A 20,819-nucleotide genomic window follows, 5' to 3' on the forward strand; every position below is an offset into this window, starting at 1 on the left:
ACTACCCACAGAGACTCTGTGCCTTCTGATTGCTTCTCGCTATCGATTTAACTTCATTCTTTACTAACAATACAACCCCTTGACTCATCTGCCCGTCCTTTCGATAGGCTGTCAGCTCAACAAAGCTGACACATATCCTCGGATATTTAGATCCCAGCCCCGATCCCCTTGCAGCCACGTCTCTGTGATGCCCACAGCATCGTAGCGGCCAATTTCAACGCGCGCAACAAGCTCATTCACCTTGTTCTGTAGACTGCGTGCGTTTTGATACAACACCCTCAGTCCTCCACTGACCATCTCCCTTTCTCGTACTTGTCACGTTTTGTTTTTGCTTTGTCTGAGGTTAGATTCCTGCCATCTTCTACACTCTCTGCTCTATTGCGTGATCTTGAAACTTTGCTCACCTCCTGAGCTCTCGCCTCCTTTAACTAGTTGAAAATCCTCATCATTAAACTGCACTCCTACCCTCTCATTTAACGTTCATTTTGCAATCTCCATACAACAGAGCCACCACCGGCCAGCAGCAGCGCACGCACACACACACACACACACACCCACCCACTCCCACCATCCCTACCACTTAGTTTAAGCCTTATCTACATCCCCAGTTACAAGATTCTGGTCCCAGTATGGTTCAGATGAAGACTGCCCCAAAGAGGGGCGTACACGCGACGGGTCCTACAAGGTCTGCTCTTGGATGTTCGAGAGTAGCCTAGTGCTTCACGTCGTTAGTGTGTGCTCAAACTGGACCGGATGCTGGGCAACACGACAGCTCAGTGACTATCACTGTTTGCTGCGCAGATACATGGATTTGGGCCGGTGTCTGTGGGAGTTTGCACATTCTCCCCGTGCTTGCGTGGGTTTTCTCCGGGTGCTCCGGTTTCCCAAAGATGTGCTATTAGGCTGATTGGAGGTAATAAATTGTCCCTAAATTAGTTTTCCCTCAATGTGGAAAGCCATAAGCGTAGATAAGGATCATGGGTGGAGGGGGGGACTGGTAATGTTAAAATGGAGGCGCGGGCTCGTTGGGCCGAAGGGCCTGTTTCCTGGGCTGTTCTTGTTCTTAGTACAGGTCCCCCCTCTTCCCCAATACTGTGTCAATGTCCCATGAACTCAAACCCATTCCTCGCAGCACCATTTCCGGATTCTCACCAGCACCATTTCTGTGTTTATTTTCGATCTATCTGTAGTGGTAGGAAAAACTAGTTACTCTCCAGAATAAAATAAATGTCCATCAGCTTTTGTGGATCATTTCAGTGGAAAGGAGCTCTCCCAGGCTCAGCCCACTGGAAGCAAAGTTGCGAGACCGCCCAGTCCAGCAGAAAGAAACTCTCCCACTTCACCCACTGTCAGAATGAACACGGTTCAGTCCTGGGTGTGATTAACAGCAGCAATAACAGCAGAATCCAAACCCCTGGGATCACTTGTGAGCTCGCTGGTGTTTCAGTAGGTGGGACGACTGAATGAATCGCTTCCCACAGTAAGAACAGGCAAACGGTCTCTCGCCGGTGTGAACTCGCCGATGCCTCACCAGAGTCGATGAATCTCTGAATCCCTTCCCGCACTCAGTGCAGGTGAAGGGTCTCTCCCCGGTGTGGACTCGCTGGTGCGTCTGCAGGTGGGACGACGTTCGAAACCTCTTTGTGCAGTGAGAGCAGCTGAATGGCATCTCCCCGGTGTGAACGCGCTGGTGTTCGCGCAGCGTGTGTAACATTCGAAACCTCTTTGTGCAGTGCGTGCAGCTGAACGGTCTCTCCCCGGTGTGAGTGCGCTGGTGGATCATCAGCTCCTGAGACCTTTTGAAGACACGACCACAGTCAGAGCATTTAAAGGGTCTCTCGTTGGTGTGAGTGACATTGTGGCTCTGCAGGCTGGACAACTGAGCGAATCCCTTCCCGCACTCAGAGCAAGTGAACGGCCTCTCCCCAGTGTGAATGCGCTGGTGGACCCGCATATTGGTTAAGTGGGTGAATCCCTTCCCACACTCAGGGCAGGTGAACGGCCTCTCCCCAGTGTGAACGCCCTGGTGTGTCAGCAGGGTGGACAACTGAGTGAATCCCATCCCACACGCAGAGCAGGTGAATGGCGTCTCCCCGGTGTGAACTCGCTGGTGCGTCTGCAAATGGGGCAACTGAGTGAATCCCTTCCCACACACAGAGCAGGTGAAGGGTCTCTCTCCAGTGTGCTTGCGCCGATGAGCCTCCAGCTCTGACGGGTACCTGAATCCCTTCCCGCAGTCCCCACATTTCCAGGGTTTCCCCATGGTGCGGGTGTGACTCTCCAGGTTAAACAATCAGTTAAATCTCACACATACTATGTGTTCGGTCTTTCCCCGCTGTGAACGACAGTGATTTTTTTAACCTGTGTAACTGCTCTTTCCACAGTCAGTGCACTGGAGCACTCAGGTGTGTGTACATCACTTTTCCAGTCACACCTTCAGAAGCAGACAGGACAGAGAGCCATTTCTGCTTCTAGTTATAAAGATTGATCACATTCAGGTTCTGATGAATCAAGTGACTCTATCAGATCTGGACCTGGTTCCAGATTTTTTTCTTTGTCTTCCGATATCCTGTAAGAGGAATTTACAAAAGTAATCAGTGTCAGAGCAGGATAGGAATTCAGGACAGATAAGTCTAGTTTCTGTGGAACATTCTTTCCTCTCTCATTCCCCAAAAGCTGTATATCTCCATCCCACACCCCCATTCACTCCATTCTCCCTCCATTCTCACTCTGCTGTACCTAATATGCCATGACGAAGGAGCAGCGAAAGCTTGTGATGCTAAATAATCCTGTTGGACTTTAACTTGGTGTTGTGAGACTTCTTACACTATCTAATATTCACACTCCTAATTCTCCCAAAGCTGCTCATTGAAGCTGACTGACGAATCCATTTGAACTGAAACCAAAAGAGAAAATGCTGAAAAATCTCAGCAGGTCTGGCAACATTTGTAAGGAGAGAAAAGTGCTGATGTTTCGAGTCCAGATGACCCTTTGTCAAAGAAAGTGGGAGACATTTATACTGCAGGGTCAAGGAGTGAAAGATGAGTCATAGCCACAGAAACCAAGGAAAAGACTGCGAATGGCAGTCCACAAAGAGGATAAAGGGTGTAAATGGCCAAACGGCAGAGAAGCTTTTATTCATGTTAATTGCTTCCTGTCCTGGAATTCCCACTCACCTGATGAAGGAGCGGCGCTCCAAAAGCTAGTGGCTTTTGCTACCAAATAAACGTGTTGGACTTTACCCTGGTGTTGTGAGACTTCTTACTGTCTTATCCTGGACACAGAGAGCTGAGAATCTCCACGCAGGCTGCAGGCAGATATATGTCTATATTACTAAAGTAAAGTTTTGTTTCATGAATAGGACTGTTTCAGCTGATGAAGATGTATAATTTTGTACACCTCAACCAGGTCCCTTTCACTGTTCCAGTGCTCTCCGCCAACTGAAGGCCTTGAACATCACAGTCTCTTATATATCTGTCCTGGTGCAGTCTGTCTCTTACAGGTGCAGTACTCTCTGCTGCCCAAAGGTGAATCCTTTTATCCAGACAGATAAATGTGTCAGGCTGAGGGAGTAAAGGATGTCAATGTCTTTAAGAGAGAGAGAGAGACCTGGGCCAATCTCTCCAGAGTCTGCTCCCTCCCTGGATTCACTTCCTTTCCCTTCAGTTGCTGCAAGTCCCCAGTTTCCCCCCAGAATGAGGAAAGAAATGGAAAGGGGGAGTAAAGAAAGTGTTTTACTCACAGATGTGGGAGACAGGAGGAAGTTTCAGTCTGTCTGAAGCTCAATCTTCATTCACACAAAGCCCGCCCTCTGATTGGCTGGAGGACCAGAGTCCTTCCGGTCCGCCGACTCTTCCCATTGGTCAGCACCTCAGCCTGAAGGTCAGACGGTGGACACTTCCCTACACATGCGCAGCTGCCCCTCTCCCTTGGACATGCGCAGTCCCGGGCCGGGGGGAGAGCAGCTTCTCGCTCTGGGCGGAGCCGCCAGCCGGTTGCCCTGGAAACCTTGGCTCCAGGGGGGCGGAGGGGGAGAAGTGGGTGGGGGGCGGGGCTCCTGGGACTGTGTGACGGTCACCACGGAGCTGAGGGATTGCTATTGGCTGACTTCGCGGCGCTCCGTTGTGAGGTCACAACGCGGAAGTTGGTCAATGAGCTTCAGGTTAAACCTTCCTCCTCTGAGCAACATCTGGGAGGGAATCAGTGTCTCCCCCTTTCCATTTCTATTCTCATTCTGGGGGGAAACTGGGGACTTGCAGCAACTGAAGGGAAAGGAAGTGAATCCAGGGAGGGAGCAGGAAAGGTTAGAAATCATAGAAACCCTACAGCACAGAAAGAGGCCATTCAGCCCATCGAGTCTGCACCGACCACAATCCCACCCAGGCCCTACCCCCATATCCCTGCACATTTACTCACTAATCCTCTAACCTACACATCCCTGGACACTAAGGGACAATTTTAGCCTGGCCAATCAACCTAACCCGCACATCTTTGGACTGTGGGAGGAAACCGGAGCACCCGGAGGAAACCCACGCAGACACGAGGAGAATGTGCAAACTCCACACAGACAGTGACCCGAGCCGGGAATCGAACCCAGGTCCCTGGAGCTGTGAAGCAGCAGTGCTAACCACTGTGCTACCATGCCACCCTGGTCTCTCTCTCTCCCACGAAGGCATTCTGATGTCTGAGTGAGTGCTCCAGTGCACTCAGTGTGGAAAGAGCTTTAACCAGTTACACAGCCTGAAAATACATTGCAGCATTCACAGCGGGGAGAGACTGTAACTGTGTTCTGTGTGTAGACAAGGCTTCAACTGATCATCAGACCTGGAGAGAAGAAAGGACAACCGCACCATGAAAAAAATCATGGTGAATGTGGGACTGTGCAAAGGGATTCAATGTCGCAGCAGAGCTGGAAATAAATTGTCACAGTTACACTAGGGAGAAACCGTTCATACACTTTGTGTGGGAAGGGATTCACTCAGTCCTCTTGCCTGCAGAGACACCAGCAAGTTCACACTAGGGAGAGCCGTTCACCTGCTCTCAGTGTGGGAAGAGATTTACTTGCTTATCCCACCTGCTGAGCCACACAGTGGTTCACACCCTTTAAATGCTCTGACTGTGGGAGCGGCTTCTAAAAGTCTGGTGAACTGTTGTCCCACCAGCACATTCACAATGAGGAGAAACTATTCACCTGCTCTGTGTGGGAAAAGTTTGTAATCCAGCCTGCTGAGACACTGGGGAGAGACCGTTCATCAGCTGTGTGTGCGCGCGAAGGGATTCCCTCGCTTATTCCACGTGCTGACACTCACACCAGTCATAGAATCCCTAAAGTGCAGAAGTTGGCCCATTGAGCTTTCAACCTTCCCCATCCAGGCAGTATCCACATAACCCCATGTTTTTACTTTGCTAACACTTAGTGCTGAAACTAAGGTTCAATTTAGAATGACCAATCCACCTAACCCACGCATCTTTGGAGCGTGGGAGGAAACTGGTACACCCGGCGAAACCCACGTAGATACGGGGAGAATGTGTAAACTCCACATAGACAGTCACTCGAGGCTGGAATTGAACCCCGGTTCCCGGCGCTGTGAGGCAGCTGTGTTAACCACTGTGCCGCCAGCTACTCCAGTCTCTCCAGCGCACTGAAGTCCCTCATCCCTGGAACCATTCTCGTAAATCTCCTCCACAGCCTCTTTAAGAACTTCACATCTTTCCGAAAGTGTGAGGCCCGTGTATACAGTTTGATTCTAGAGGGATAGAATTGAAAAGCAGGAAGGTTACGTCCAACTTGTTAGGGTTAGACTGCACTGGGAGCACCGTCAACATTTGTGATCTCCGTTTAGAAAAAGGAAATCGAGGCCCTGGAGAAGGAGCAACTAAGATTCACAAGAATAATCCCAGAACTGAGAGCATTTCACCCTCAGGAAAGGCTGGGGCTGCTTTTCTCTGGAAAAGAGAAGACTGAAGGGTGAGCTGAGGATATCTTTAAGATTATGAAGGGGGTTCAATAATCCAATAGGGATTTCAGGAGAAACCTCTTTACCCAGCGAGTGGTGAGAATGTGGAACTCACTCCCACAGCGAGTGGTTGAGGTGAACAGCGTGAATACATTGAAGGGAAAGCTGGATACATACATGAGGGAGAAAGGAACAGAAGGATTTGCTGTTGGGGGAGATGGAGAGGGGTGGGTGGAGGCTCATGTGGAGCATAAATACTGACACAGACCAACTGAGCTGACTGATCTGGCCCTGTGCTGGAGACTCAATGGAACAGAGACTAATGTATTTATTTTCGATCTACCTGTAGTGGTAGGAGAACTATTTACTCTCCAGGATAAAATAAATGTCCTTCATCAGCTTTTGTGGATCATTTCAGTGGAAATGTGCTCTCCCAGGCTCAAAGAGCATCAGCCCACTGGAAGCAAAGTGGTGAGACCAGCCAGAATATATCCATTGTCAAGAATCTTGGTTAGGCCAAAGCTGGAGTATTGTGAACAGTTTTGGTCCTTACCTAAGGGAAAATATTACTGCCAGACAGGCAGCAAAGTTCACCAGATGTCTCCCTGTCCAATGAAAAGAGAATGGGGAAACTGAGCCTATGTTCTCCCAAGTGGTGAATAATGAGAGGTAATCTAATTGAAACTTGTCAAATACTTAATGAATAAACAGGGTAAGAGCAGGTGAGATGTTTCCCCTGGGTGGGGAGTGTTAAGATCCCAGTTGATGTCATAACTGCACAGGAAGATCCCAGAAACCCTGGCTCAAAAGACCAAAGCTTTTACTATTTTAACCAAATGTGGAGTCACAGGACCAATAACTAGTTTTAACAACAGGAAATTTATAAACAGGAAAAATGGATTCCAATATAATATATCTTTACTTCTCCTTTAGCTTAACATTAGCACATAAGTTTTAAGATTAACAAAGTACATTTGAAGTTACAATGTTCTCGTTAGGTTAGAGTCTGTGGATTTCTCCATGGAATCCCCCCAGATGATTGTCATCTGAGAGTTTCCAAATGCCACTCCCAAATTACCGCTTAAAATCTCTTAGTAAAACATTCACTTAGTGGTTTGTATTCTGGATCCACTCCACAGTTTTCAAATGATACTTCTCACTGGAGCTTCCACTCTACTTTTAACAAGTGATTCCTCACCAGGATTTGGTACCAACCCCTTTAGATTCTTGTTCAAAAGTTCACAATTACTTTAACTTTCAAGTTCCAGATTCTTCTTAAACTTATATGTCAAATATTTTGGCTATATCTGAAGTTCTGCTCCCCACTTTGAATCTAGTTAAATGCAATTTTCTCTTTAACTCAGAGCCCCTCTGTTATTCTTCCTTTGAGTTTCTTCTGAATAATACCTCAGTCTCTTTTCACTTGAGTTTTCTGAAACCTTCTTTCTGTATCAGTTCCCTGGGTATCTGGATTGTCTTGTTTCTTTGGAAGCCAGAGGCTACCCCTGGCTGAGTTGAGTGGGGAGCTGTCCACTGCTCTGTGACTCCTCTCTAACTGCTTCTGGGTTCCAGCTCAAACTAAAAGACTGAGGAAGCATTTTGCTTTAAATTACAGCACCCCTACTTGTTAAGTAACAATATTTATTCTTCATGTCATAGCTTTATCACAACAGAATCCCAGCTGGGATTGAAACTAATCCCCACACGTACAAAAGTCTTTATCCAGAATGAATGAAATCATTCAGGCACAGAAACATTAACTTAAACCCAGCTAAAATAGACTTTATTTCTAACATTTACCTGTACAAATATAAATCTACCTGTGGCTCCTAACAGAGTTGAGAACCTGACGCATAATTTCAAAAGAAGAGGGAAGCCACGGAAGAGCGGTCTTAGAGAAGACATTTCTTTACTCAGAGAGTTTGGAAACTTTGGAATTCTCTGTTACACAGGGCTGTGGAAGCTCAGTGTGTTTAAAGCAGAGCGCCACAGATTTCTAAATGTTAATAACACAAAGGGATATGGGGATAACGTGGCGGAAAAGGCATTACTTAAGAAATAGGAGCAGGAGTAGGCCATCTAGCCCCTCGAGCCTGCCCTGCCATTCAATTAGATCATGGCTAATCTGAAGTGGATCAGTTCCACTTTCTCCCCATAACCCTTAATTCCCCTGTCTATCAGAAACCTATCTACCCGTGACTTAAATATATTTAGCGAGGTAGCCTCCACCACTTCAACGGGCAGAGAATTCCAGAGATTCACCACCCTTTGAGTGAAGAAGTTCCTCCTCAACTCTGTTCTAAACCGCCCCTCTCTTATTTTGAGGCTGTGCCCTCTAGTCCTGGTAAACCATTGAGATGGACAATTAGCCAGAATTTATAAAATTTTGTTGGGCGCATGAGCGGTGCAGGCTTGGAGGGCAGAAGGGTCTGTTCCTGTGCTGTATTGTTCTTTGAAAGGTGACCACCAATGTATCCATTATCTCTGCCGCCAACTCATTCATATAGATCATCACCTTCCAGGCATTTTTAAACTTTCACTGTGTGATTTCAAGAAGAAATTAGACACAATTCTTGACGTTAAGGGGATCAAGGGATATTGGGAGAAGGTGGGATCAGGATATTGGATTTGATGACCCTTTTGGGGTGGCACGGTAGCACAGTGGGTTAGCACTGCTGCTTCACGGGTCCTGGGTTCGATTCCCGGCTCAGGCCACTGTCTGGGTGGAGTTTGCACATTCTCCTCATGTCTGCACTTGCACAAGGATATTTTGGCCTTGAAGGGCAGAGGAGGTTCACGAGGCTGATACCGGAGATGAGGGGGTTGGACTATGAACATAGACTAAATAGACTGGGTCTGCACTCGTTGGAGTTTAGAAGGATGAGGGGGGATCTTATAGAGACATATAAGATAATGAAGGGGATGGATAGGGTGGAGGTAGAGAGATTCTTCCTGCTTAGAAAGGACAGCAGGACTAGAGGGCACAGCCTCAAGATAATGGGGGGGTGGCAGTTTAGATCGGAGTTGAGGAGGAACTTCTTCACTCAAAGGGTGATGAATCTCTGGAATTCTCTGCCCGTTGAAGTGGTGGAGGCTACCTTGCTAAATATATTTAAGTCACGGGTAGATAGGTTTCTGATAGACAGGGGAATTAAGGGTTATGGGGAGAAAGCGGGAAAGTGGAACTGATCCACTTCAGATCAGCCATGATCTTATTGAATGGCGGGGCAGGCTCGAAGGGCTAGATGGCCGACTCCTGCTCCTATTTCTTATGTTCTTATTATGGATCTGTGGTTTAAAAACTATCACTACAAATCTTTTTCTGCACTGTAGGGCTCTATGACCTACTCTTACTTCTAGTTTCTGTTTCCATGTTTTGACCGCATTAATTTCTCCAATACTATATTTTCATGAGTACTAATCTCTTTCAGTCCCTCGTGCACTAGTTCCTTGCTTCTCGAGTGTTTTTGGGACCCACATTTGTCTTTGTTAATCTTTTCCTTTTCACATATCTATAGGAGCTTTTCCAGTTGGTTTTAAGGTTTCTTGTCACTTTGTTCTCATAGTCAATTTTCTCTTTATCAGTTCTGCGTCCTCCATTGCCTGAAATCTAAAATGAGTTCCCTCACCACCATTTGACCTAGTGCTGAGTCTTTTCCTTTGATAGAATGGAATCTTTAACTATTTTTATTGCTGCGGTTACAGAATGTTATTATTCTGATACATCTTAGAATCCTTACAGTGCAGGAAGAGGCCATTTGGCGCATTGAGTCTGCATGGACCATGAGGTAGAGAGATTCTTCCTGCTTAGAAAGGATAGTAGGACTAGAGGGCACAGCCTCAAGATGGGGGGTGGGGGGGGGGCAGTTTAGATCGGAGTTGAGGAGGAACTTCTTCACTCAAAGGGTGGTGAATCTCTGGAATTCTCTGCCCGTTGAAGTGGTGGAGGCTACCTCGCTAAATATATTTAAGTCACAGGTAGATAGGTTTCTGATAGACAAGGGAATTAAGGGTTATGGGGAGAAAGCGGGAATGTGGAACTGATCCACTTCAGATCAGCCATGATCTTATTGAATGGCGGGGCAGGCTCGAAGGGCTAGATGGCCTACTCCTGCTCCTATTTCTTATGTTCTTAATCCCCACCTAGGCCCTATTCCCGTAAACTCACATATTTACCCAGCTAATACCCTTGACACCAGGGTCAATTTATCATGGCTAATCAACCTAACCCGCACATCTTTGGACAGTGGGAGGAAACTGGAGTGCCTGGAGGAAACCCACGCAGACACAGGGAGAATGTGCAAACTCCACACAAACAGTGAGCCAAGGCTGGAATTGAACCCAGGTCCCTGGCGCTGTGGGTAAAAAGTCTGACAACACCAGGTTTAAGTCCAACTGATTTATTTGACAGTAAACTTACTAGCTTTCGAGGTTACCCCCTTCTTCAGGTGAATGGAGAGTTCTGGCCTCAGACAGAGCATATAAAGCACAGACAGTTTACCGATTACTGATTAGAATGTGAATCTTTACACCTAACCTATTCAAGTCTAAAAGTGGCCAACTAATTAGAATGTGAGTCTTTATACCTAACCTGCTATTCAAGTCTTAAAGTGGCCGACAATGTGAGTGGAAGGAGTACAGAGCACAGGTTAAAGAGATGTGTATTGTCTCCAGACAGTACAGTAAGTGAGGTTTTGCAAACCCAGGCAAGTCACGGGGGTTACAGATAGTGCGAGATGAACCCAAGATCCCGGTTGAGGCCGTCCTCATGTGTGCGGAACTTGGCTATCAGTCTCTGCTCAGCGACTCTGCGCTGTCGTGTGTTGTGAAGGCCGCCTTGGAGAATGCTTACCCAAAGGTCAGGGGCTGAATGCCTGTGACCACTGAAGTGTTCGCCAACAGGAAGAGAACAGTCTTGCCTGGTGATTGTCGAGTGGTGTTCATTCATCTGTTGTTGTAGCGTGGGTTAGCACTGCTGTGAGGCAGCAGTGCTAACCCACTGTGCTACCGTCTATCTCCTTATCGAAATCCATTGCTCATGTCATCAGTAAGTACTGTAATGTCATCAGTTCCGGAATTTGTCATTCTGATTCTATTCCCTTCCTGTTATTTCCATCTCGAACTCACTGCTCCCCACACTGCCTTTTAAGTGTCTGTATTGTTATAGATTAAAGATTAACCTTCACAATGCATTTCAATCACCTTTATCTGATTCTATACAATCCCTTATTCTCAAAGTTTCAAATGATGAGGCTAATCAGAGCCAGTACATTTATCTTTATTGCACACTCACAACAATTGAGCCTTTCCATTTTTACAGCAAATAGAACTCAGTCTTTTACTGATTCATTAACTGTAACTCATAGAAGGGCCCACTACTTATTCACTGACTGGTGAATTAACATAGTAATTAATTAATATATTTGGTTAACACAAGATACACGATAATTACTCATTCATTATTGATTCAATAACTCTTATGAAGCTCAGTCATCTGTTTTTGATGGTCACTAATTAACACAGTCATCTTTAATTAATATCTTTGATTAGTACAATATACACTGGTTCAAAAAGACAATTTGTGGAAGACAAGAGCTTTTTTTCTCACTCACCTTTGATGGATTGAGTGATGAGCTTTATTCCCGGTCAACACTTTGGCAGAATATGATGTCGTGTGTTTTATCAAAATTAGAAAATAATTTTTTCGTTTACCAATTTCTGCAGTTTCCTGAAACAGTTAGATTCGTAGTGATAGTTTTTAAACTACAGATCCATAATAAGAACATAAGAAATAGGAGCAGGAGTCGGCCATCTAGCCCTTCGAGCCTGCCCCGCCATTCAACAAGATCATGGCTGATCTGAAGTGGATCAGTTCCACTTTCCCACCCTCTCCCCATAACCCTTAATTCCCTTGTCTATCAGAAACCTATCTACCCATGACTTAATATATTCAGCGAGGTAGCCTCCACCACTTCAACGGGCAGAGAATTCCAGAGATTCACCACCCTTTGAGTGAAGAAGTTCCTCCTCAACTCCGTTCTAAACTGCCCCCCTTTTGAGGCTTGTGTCCTCTAGTCCTGCTATCCTTTCCAAGCAGGAAGAATCTCTCTACCTCTACTCTATCCATCCCTTTCATTATCTTATACGTCTCTATAAGATCCCCCCTCATCCTTCTAAACTCCAACGAGTACAGACCCAGTCTATTTAGTCTCTCTTCATAGTCCAACCCCCTCATCTCCGGTATCAGCCTGGTGAACCTCCTCTGCACTCCCTCCAAGGCCAAAATATCCTTGTGCAAGTGCGGCGACCAAAACTGCACACAGTACTCCAGCTGCGGCCTCACCAGTGCCCTGTACAGTTGCAGCAAGACCTCCCTACTTTTATATTCAATCCCCCTCACTATAAAGGCCAGCATCCCATTCGCCTTCCTGACCACCTGCTGCACCTGCAGGCTGGGTTTTTGTGACTCATGCACAAGGACCCCCAGGTCCCTCTGCGCCGTGGCCTGCTGCAGCTTTTCGCCCTTTAAATAGTAATCCCCACTCATGAGATATGGGATCCACTCATATTGGAGTTTAAACGATTTCCTAGACCTCGTAACAGCGAATACTTTATGAAAGTATTTGACTTTTAAAACTAAAATTGACTATTAAAGACCTACCTACAGTTTTCCTCGGATGGTGATGGCTAACACGAGGGGACATAGCTTTAAATTAAGGGGTGGTAATTATAGGACGGATGTCAGAGGTAGGTTCTTTACTCAGAGGGTAGTAAGGGCGTGGAATGTCCTGCCTGCAGCAGTTGTGGACTCGCCAACTTTAAGGGCGTTCAAATGGTCAGTGGATAGGCATATGGATAACATTGGAATAGTTTAGGTTAGAGGGTCATTAGATTGGTTCCACTGGTCGGCACAACATCGAGGGCTGAAGGGCTTGTACTGTGCTGTAATGTTCTGAATTACACCACTTTTCATTGACTTAAAACATTTTAAGAGATCCTGTGGTGTTGAAAGGTGCTACAGAAATGCATTTTTAAAAATCAAAAACTATTAATAAAGATCCAATCTTAATTTCCTGTCATCCCCATGTATTTGACACCATTTTAAAACTCTTGTTAAATTCCAAACACACTCTGTCCTGAATGATACGTTTGAAAATGCAGCCAGTTGGTGTGATTTGGAATCCACTGCCTGGAAACAGTGCCAGAAGCACTTTTTCTGCATGGAGGTCGGTCACCAGTGGAGTGCCCCAGGGATCTGTTCTAGGACCCTTGCTGTTTGTCATTTTCATAAATGATCTGGATGAGGAAGTGGAGGGATGGGTTGGTAAGTTCGCCAACGATACAAAGGTTGGTGGTGTTGTGGATAGTCTGGAGGGATGTCAGAAGTTGCAGCGTGACATAGATAGGATGCAAGACTGGACGGAGAAGTGGCAGATGGACTTCAACGCGAATAAATGTGTAGTGGTCCATTTTGGCAGGACCAATGGGATGACGGAGTACAATATCAAGGGTAGGAGTCTTAGCTGTGTTGAAGAGCAGAAGGATCTTGGGGTCCGGGTCCATAGGACTCTTAAATCGGCCTCGCAGGTGGAGGATGTGGTCAAGAAGGCGTATGGTGTACTGGCCTTCATTAATCGAGGGATTGAGTTTAGGAGTCGGGAGGTAATGCTGCAACTTTATAAGACCCTTGTCAGACCCCACTAGGAGTACTGTGCGCAGTTCTGGTCGCCTCACTACAGGAAGGATGTGGAAGCTACTGAGAGGGTGCACAGGAGATTTACAAGGATGTTGCCTGGATTGGGAGGCATGCCTTATGAGGATAGGTTGAGGGAGCTGGGACTCTTCTCCCTGGAGAGACGAAGGTTGAGAGGTGACCTGTTAGAGATGTATAAAATGTTGAGAGGAATAGATAGGGTGGATTCTCAGAGACTATTTCCCAGGGCTGAAATGGTCGCTACGAGAGGACACAGGTTTAAGGTGCTGGGGAGCAGGTACAGAGGAGATGTCGGGGTAAGTTTTTCACTCAGAGGGTGGTGAGTGAGTGGAATCGGCTGCCGTCGGTGGTGGTGGAGGCGAACTCGCTGGGGTCTTTTAAGAGACTTCTGGATGAGTATATGGGATCTAATGGGATTGAGGGTTATAGATAGGCCTGGTAGGTAGGGATATATTGGCGCAACTTGTGGGCTGAAGGGCCTGTGTGTGCTGTAGTGTTCTATAAGCAGTTTTATCTTTCCAAAGGACACTGGGACAGATTCTGGACACGAAAGGAAAATTGTCGGGCTGTGGTTTAATTGGGGAGCTTGGTTAAACCTTGCTCTAGATGGACAGAATGGCCTCCTGTGCTCGGTGTGCATTTGAAGTGAATAGAAATCTCCAAGGCCAGGAGAAGCAGAGATGACCGGATGGCGACAAATGGGATTTGGATCAGTCCTCGAGGGAAATAAACTGACAGGGATCGAACAGGGCTTACACCGCAAAGAGCCAGCATGTTCTGGATGGGCCAAATGGCTCCGTGCGCTGTCCTCTTGAGCCTACGTAGTAAAGGGAGACATTTCTCCGGTTAGCAGAGGCACCGACTCCAACCCCTGGGATCACTTGTGAACTCGCTGGTGTCTCAGCAAATGGGACGAGTGAGTGAATCCCTTCCCACACTTGGTGCAGGCGAACGGTCGCTCCCCGGTGTGGATGCGCCGGTGCGTCAGTAAGTTCGACGAGTTGCTGAAGCCCTTCCCGCACTCGGTGCAGGTGAACGGCCGCTCCCCGGTGTGGACGCGCCGGTGATTCCGCAGGTTGGACGAGTCGGCGAAACTCCGCCCGCACTGGGCGCAGGTGAACGGCCTCTCCCCGGTGTGGACGCGCCGGTGCCTCAGTACGTCCGACGACGTCTTGAACCGCTTTGCGCAGTGGGAGCAGGTGAAGGGTTTCTCCTCGGTGTGGACGCGCTGGTGGACCCGCAGAACCGCAGCGCTCTTGAAGCGGTTCCCACACTCCGAGCACCTGAAGGGCCTCTCGTTGGTGTGCGTGATTTGATGGACCAGCAGGCTGGACGACTGGGTGAACCGCTGCCCGCACACGGTGCAGGTGAACGGCCTCTCCCCCGTGTGAACGCGCTGGTGCGTCCGCAGGGCAGGGCCGTCGCTGAAGCCCTTCCCACAGTCGGAGCACATGAACGGCCTCTCCCCCGTGTGAACCCTCTGGTGCGTCAACAAGTTGGAAGAGTTGCGGAAGTGCTTCCCGCACCGGGAGCAGGTGAACGGCCTCTCCCCGGTGTGAACTCGCTGGTGCGTCTGCAGGTGAGCCGATCGAGTGAATCCCTTCCCGCACTGAGAGCAGCTGAAAGGCCTCTCCCCTGTGTGGACGGGCTGGTGCTTTAGCAATCCGGATGAATTACTGAATGCTTTTCCGCACTCCGCGCAGGTGAACAGCTTTTCCCCGGAGTGGATGCGTCGGTGCGTCAGTAAGTTGCAGGAGTGACTGAACCCCTTCCCGCACTCGGGGCAGGTGAACGGCCTCTCCCCGGTGTGAACGCGTCGATGGATCTTCAGCTTCGAGGAGGATTTGAATCCCTTCCCGCATTCGGGGCAGGTGAACGGCCTCTGCCCGGTGTGAACTTGCTTGTGTGTCTGCAGGTGGGATGACTGCGTGAATCCCTTCCCACAGTCGGAGCAGGTGAACGGTCTCTCCCCGGTGTGGCTGCGGCGATGAGCCTCCAGCACGGAGGGGGATCTGAATCCCTTCCCACAGTCGCCACATTTCCAGGGTTTCTCCATGGTGACTCTCCAGGTTAAACAATCAGTTATATCTCACACAGAACCCGGGTACAGTCTCTCCCCGCTGTGAATGCTGCCATGTATTTCCAGGCTGTGGAACTGGTTCAAGCTCTTTCCGCAGTTGGTGCACTGGGTGTGTGTATGCTTTTCCAGACACACAAATCATTCAGACAGACAGAACCGACAAATATTCTTTCTCGTAGCTTCAAACGCTGACTATATTTCCAGTCCTGATGGATTGAGTCAGATTTCGAGGTGATATTTATGTTTGGAAATCTGCCCTTTCTAACATTCCTAAAAAGAGTTTACAAAATTCACCACAGTCAGTACAGAATAGACATTCAGAACAGACAATTCGATGGTTCTAATGGACACTCTTTCCTCTCTCATTCCCTTAAAACTGTAAATCTTCATCCCACACACACTCTCCCTCCATTCTCACTCTGCTGTATCTAATATTCACCCTCCCAATTCTCCTGAAGGTGCTGATTCGTAAGGGATCCAGACACAATTACTTGAAGACATGAAATTTTTAATTTCAGTATCTATTGATTAGAAATAAAAGGGGGAATCTGAGGAAGGGTTTAATTTAGGCAGCACGTGGTTTAGACATTGAATTCGCTGCTTACGAGGGTGGTGGATGTGGAGACAATTAATGACTTGAAATTAAATTGGGTGGGTAAAACGTGCAGGGGAATGAGAATATCAAGGGGGAAATGGGACTAGATTATTCTGCAGAGAGTTGGCATGAACCCAAGTTACTGAACGGACTCATTCTGCGTTGTTATGTATTTGATGGAAAATATACAATCACAGAACCATATATAGAATCCCTACAGTGCAGGAGGAGGCCATTCGGCCCATCGAGTCTGCACCGAGCACAATCCCACCATTTCTGCAGCTCCACATATTTACTCTGCTAGTCCCCCTGACACTAGGGTCAATTTAGCATGGCCAATTAACCAATCCGCACATCTCTGGACTCTGGGAGGAAACCGGAGCACTTGGAGGAAACCCAAACAGGCAGAGAGGGGGAACATGCAAACTCCACCCAGTGAACCGAGGCTGGAATTGAGCCAGGTCTCTGGAGCTGTGAGGCAGCAGTGCTAACCATCGTGCTGCCCAGACCATAAATAATATATTTAATCTGCAGCATTTAACAATACTAGACATATTGTCCTCTTGAATGTTGGCCATCTTCTGGGGAAACCAAAAGAGAAAATGCTGGAAAGTCTCAGCAGGTTCCTTCAGAGTCATCTGGACTCGAAATGTCAGATATTTTCTCTCCTTTCAGATGCTGCCAGACCTGCTGAGATGTTCCAGCATTTTCTCTTCTGGTTTCACAGTCCAGCATCCACAGTAATTTGCTTTTATCCTGGGGAAACCAGTCCTTTAATTGTGAACATTAGGAAAGAGCCCATCCTTTTATCCAGACCGATAAATGTGTCAGGCTGAGGGAGTAAAGGATGTCAATGTCTTTAAGAGAGAGAGAGAGACCTGGGCCAATCTTTCCAGAGTCTGCTCCCTCCCTGGATTCACTTCCTTTCCCTTCAGTTGCTGCAAGTCCCCAGTTTCCCCCCAGAATGAGGAAAGAAATGGAAAGGGGGAGTAAAGAAAGTGTTTTACTCACAGATGTGGGAGACAGGAGGAAGTTTCAGTCTGTCTGAAGCTCAATCTTCATTCACACAAAGCCCACCCTCTGATTGGCTGGAGGACCAGTGTCCTTCCGGTCCTCCAACTCGTCTTATTGGACAATACCTCACCCCTGCAGGTAAAGGGGCGGGTCCTCTCCCGCACATGCGCGGTTGCTCCTTTTCCCTTGGACATGCGCAGTCCCGGGCTGCCCACCGGCGATGCGGATGGAGCGGCCTCTCCAACGCAAAGGATTGTGGGAGCCGCAGCGCAATGACTGATCCGGAGGCCAGTGTCCGAACTGCTGGGGGAGAGAGAACCATAGAACCCTACAGGGCAGAAAGAGGCCCTTCAGCCCATCGAGTCTGTACCCAACACAATCCCACCCAGGCCCTACCCCTATATCCCTACATATTATACCCACTAATCCCTCCAACCTACACATCCCTGAACACTAACGGGCAATTTCTTAGCATGGCCAATCAACCTAACCCACACATCTTTAAAACCCACGCAGACACGAGGAGAATGTGCAAACTCCACACAGACAGTGACCCGAGCAGGGAATCGAACCCAGGACCCTGGAGCTGTGAAGCAGCAGTGCTAACTACTGTGCTACCGTGCTGCCCACATTATGGGAGTGGCGTGGAGGCTGGGAGTGGGGGCTGGGAGTGGGGGGAGGGGACAGGGAAGGGGATGGAGAAGAGGAGCGGAGGGTGGGGGGGGAGGAGGGAGTAGGGGGAAGAAGAAGGGGAGGGGGAAGGGGAAGGAGAGGGGGAGGGAGAAGGGGAGGGGGAGGGAGAAGGAATAGGGTGGGAGGGGAGTGGGGAAGAGGTGGGGAGGAGGAGGAGAGTGGGGAAGAGGTGGGGAGGAGGTCGGGAGTGGGGATGAGGGGGAGGCGTGGGGAGGAGGAGGAGGGGAGTGGAGAGAGGAGGCGAGTGGAGAAAGGGGTGGGGGAGGGGAGGGGAGGGTGGGAGGCGGGGGATGGGGGAGAGAGGCGGGGAGGATGGGGTAGGGGAGAGGAGAGGATGGGGTAGGGGAGAGGGGATGAGATGGGGAGGGTGGGAGGTGATGGGGAGGGGAGGGGGAGGGGCAGGGGATGGGGGAGGGGTGGGGGGGATGGGGGAGGGGGGGAGGGGCGGGGGATGGGGGAGGGGGGGCGGGGCAGGGGATGGGGGAGGGTGGGATGGAGAGGGGAGGGTGGTGGGGGGGGAGGGTGGGGTGGGATGGAGGTGGGAGGGGAGGGGATGGCACGGGGGAGGGGAGGGGATGGGAGGAGTTGGGGAGGGGAGGAGTTGGGGAGGGGAGGGGTTGGAGAGGGGAGGAGGGAGAGGTGTGGGGAGGGGATGGGATGGGGAGAGGTGTGGGGAGGGGACGGGGAGAGGTGTGGGGAGGGGATGGGGGAGAGGTGTGGGGATGGAGGGATGGGGAGGGGAGGGTGAGATGGGGAGGGGAGGGTGAGATGGGATGGGGAGGGGAGGGTGAGATGGGATGGGGAGGGGAGGGTGAGATGGGATGGGGAGGGGAGGGTGAGATGGGATGGGGAGGGGAGGGTGGGATGGGGAGGGGAGGGTGAGATGGGATGGGGAGGGGAGGGTGGGATGGGGAGGGGAGGGTGGGGTGGGATGGGGAGGGGATGGGGGGGAAGGGGCAGGGGATGGGGGAGGGGAGGGTGGCAGGGGATTGGGGGAAGGTGGGGTGGGGAGGGGAGGGGGGAGGGGAGGGTGGCAAGAGATGGGGGGGAGGGTGGGAGGGTATGGGGGGGAGGGTGGGGGGGAGGGTGGGAGGGTATGGGGGGGAGGGTGGGAGGGTATGGGGGGGAGGGTGGGAGGGGATGGGAGGAATTGGGGAGGGGAGGGGGGAGAGATGAGGGGAGGGGGGAGAGGTGTGGGGAGGGGAGGAGAGAGAGGTGTGGGGAGGGGAGGAGGGAGAGGTGTGGGGAGGGGGGAAAAGATGTGTGGAGGGGAGTGGGAGGGGAGGGTGAGAGAGGATGGGGAGTGGGGAGGGAGTGGATGGGAGGGGTTGGGGAGGGGAGGGTGAGAGGGGATGGGGGATGGTAGGGACCTGGAATGCACTGCCAAGCAAGGAGGTAGAGGCGGACACGCTGGGATCGTTTAAGACTTATCTGGATAGTCACATGAAAAGACTGGGAATGGAGGGATACAAACGAATGGTCTAGTTGGACCAATGAGTGGTGCAGGCTTGGAGGGCCGAAGGGCCTGTTTCCTGTGCTGTCCTGTTCTTTGATGAAGGCCAGTATGCCATACATATTCTTGATCATCTTATCCACCTAAGTTGCCACCTACAAGGAAGTGTGGGTCTGCATGCCGAGATTCAAGGGAGGAGGATTAGGGAAAATGCAGGAGGAAGACAGGATGATGAATTAGGGTTACAATCATTATGAAGTGGGGAGTGTGTAGGGGACAAAGATTTATGGAACAAGGAACAACACAGCACAGGAAACAGGCCCTTTGGCCCTACAAGCCCTCGCTGCCCACTTTAACGCTCAGTGAGTGCCTCATTCCAATCCTTCTTCTACCTGTGACTTTTGTCCAGGTCCCAATTTAGGGACAATTTATTGACACCAGTCAGCCTAAACGCACATTTTTGGGGTGTGGGAGGAAACCGGAGCACCCGGAGAAAACCCACGCAAACACGGGGAGAATGTGCAAACTCCCACAGACACCGATCCAAGTCGGAGATCCGACCCGGGTCCCTGTAACTGCACAGCAAACAGTGATAGTCACTGAGCTGTCGTGTTGCCCGTCAGATGGTCCAATTTAAGCGTACACTAACAACGTGAAGCACTAGGCAACTCTCGAAGGAACATCCAAGGGCAGCCCTCGCACGACCCACCGCGTGTATGCCCCTGTAATGACAGTGGTGACATGATAATATCAACCCTATCACACTCATTAAAGTTTCTATCAGGTCAATCTTTAGCCTTCACTTTCCTGGAGAAAACATTCCCAGCCTGTTTAATCTATCCTGTAATTTAAACACACTCAGTTCTGGTGTGATACATGTGAATCTTTGTTGAACTTTCTCGAGGTTCTCTGTTAGTATGAAAAAGAGTATAGAATTAATCAAAGAAAGAGGCCATTTGGCCCATCGAGTCTGCACCGACCACAATCCCACCCAGGCCCTACCCCCATCTCCCTACATATTTACCCACTAATCCACACATCTCAGGGCACTCGGGGGCAATTTTTTTAGCATGGCCAATCAACCTAACCTGCATATTTTTGGACTGTGGGAGGAAACCCACGCAGACACGAGGAGAATGTGTAAACTCCACACAGAGAGTGACCCGAGCCAGGAATCGAACCAGGTCCCTGGAGTTGTGAAGCAACAGTGCTAACCACTTGCTACCATGCCACCCTGGACTGTGTGCTGTCCCCTGATTTACAACTCAATAAATCGATTAATATCTCGTCTTGGTTTAATTCGGTTGCCCAGT

At 49.4% G+C, this 20,819-nt stretch overlaps 2 protein-coding genes across 2 annotated transcripts in view; one reads left to right on the top strand and one right to left on the bottom strand.

Moving 5' to 3' along the window:
* The window catches only part of LOC145355160 (uncharacterized), a 93,850-nt gene that overhangs the window by 29,997 nt on the left and 43,034 nt on the right, over window positions 1-20,819 (top strand). The window contains 2 exon segments of the mRNA XM_080207076.1: window positions 14,703-15,250; window positions 17,561-17,647. Coding sequence (XP_080063202.1) covers window positions 14,703-15,250; window positions 17,561-17,647 — 635 coding nt within the window.
* LOC145354779 (uncharacterized) lies at window positions 812-17,418 on the bottom strand. Its single transcript, XM_080206256.1, has 3 exons — window positions 17,358-17,418; window positions 14,553-16,021; window positions 812-2,276 (listed from the first exon to the last, which is right to left on the bottom strand). Exons 2-3 carry the CDS (start codon window positions 15,725-15,727, stop codon window positions 1,421-1,423), a joined length of 2,031 nt encoding a protein of 676 aa, XP_080062382.1. The 5' UTR covers window positions 15,728-16,021; window positions 17,358-17,418; the 3' UTR covers window positions 812-1,420.

The sequence above is a fragment of the Carcharhinus amblyrhynchos genome, chromosome 18 (genome assembly GCF_965287045.1).
Source record: "Carcharhinus amblyrhynchos chromosome 18, sCarAmb.v2.hapA, whole genome shotgun sequence".
NCBI lineage: Eukaryota > Metazoa > Chordata > Chondrichthyes > Carcharhiniformes > Carcharhinidae > Carcharhinus > Carcharhinus amblyrhynchos.

Coding starts and splice junctions, on each gene's coding strand:
- LOC145354779 (XM_080206256.1), bottom strand. CDS start 15,727: ATGGAGAAACCCTGGAAATGTGGCGACTGTGGGAAGGGATTCAGATCC. Junction 2,277..14,552: donor AGACACCAGCGAGTTCACAA/GTGATCCCAGGG, acceptor TAACCTGGAGAG/TCACACCCGCACCATGGGGA.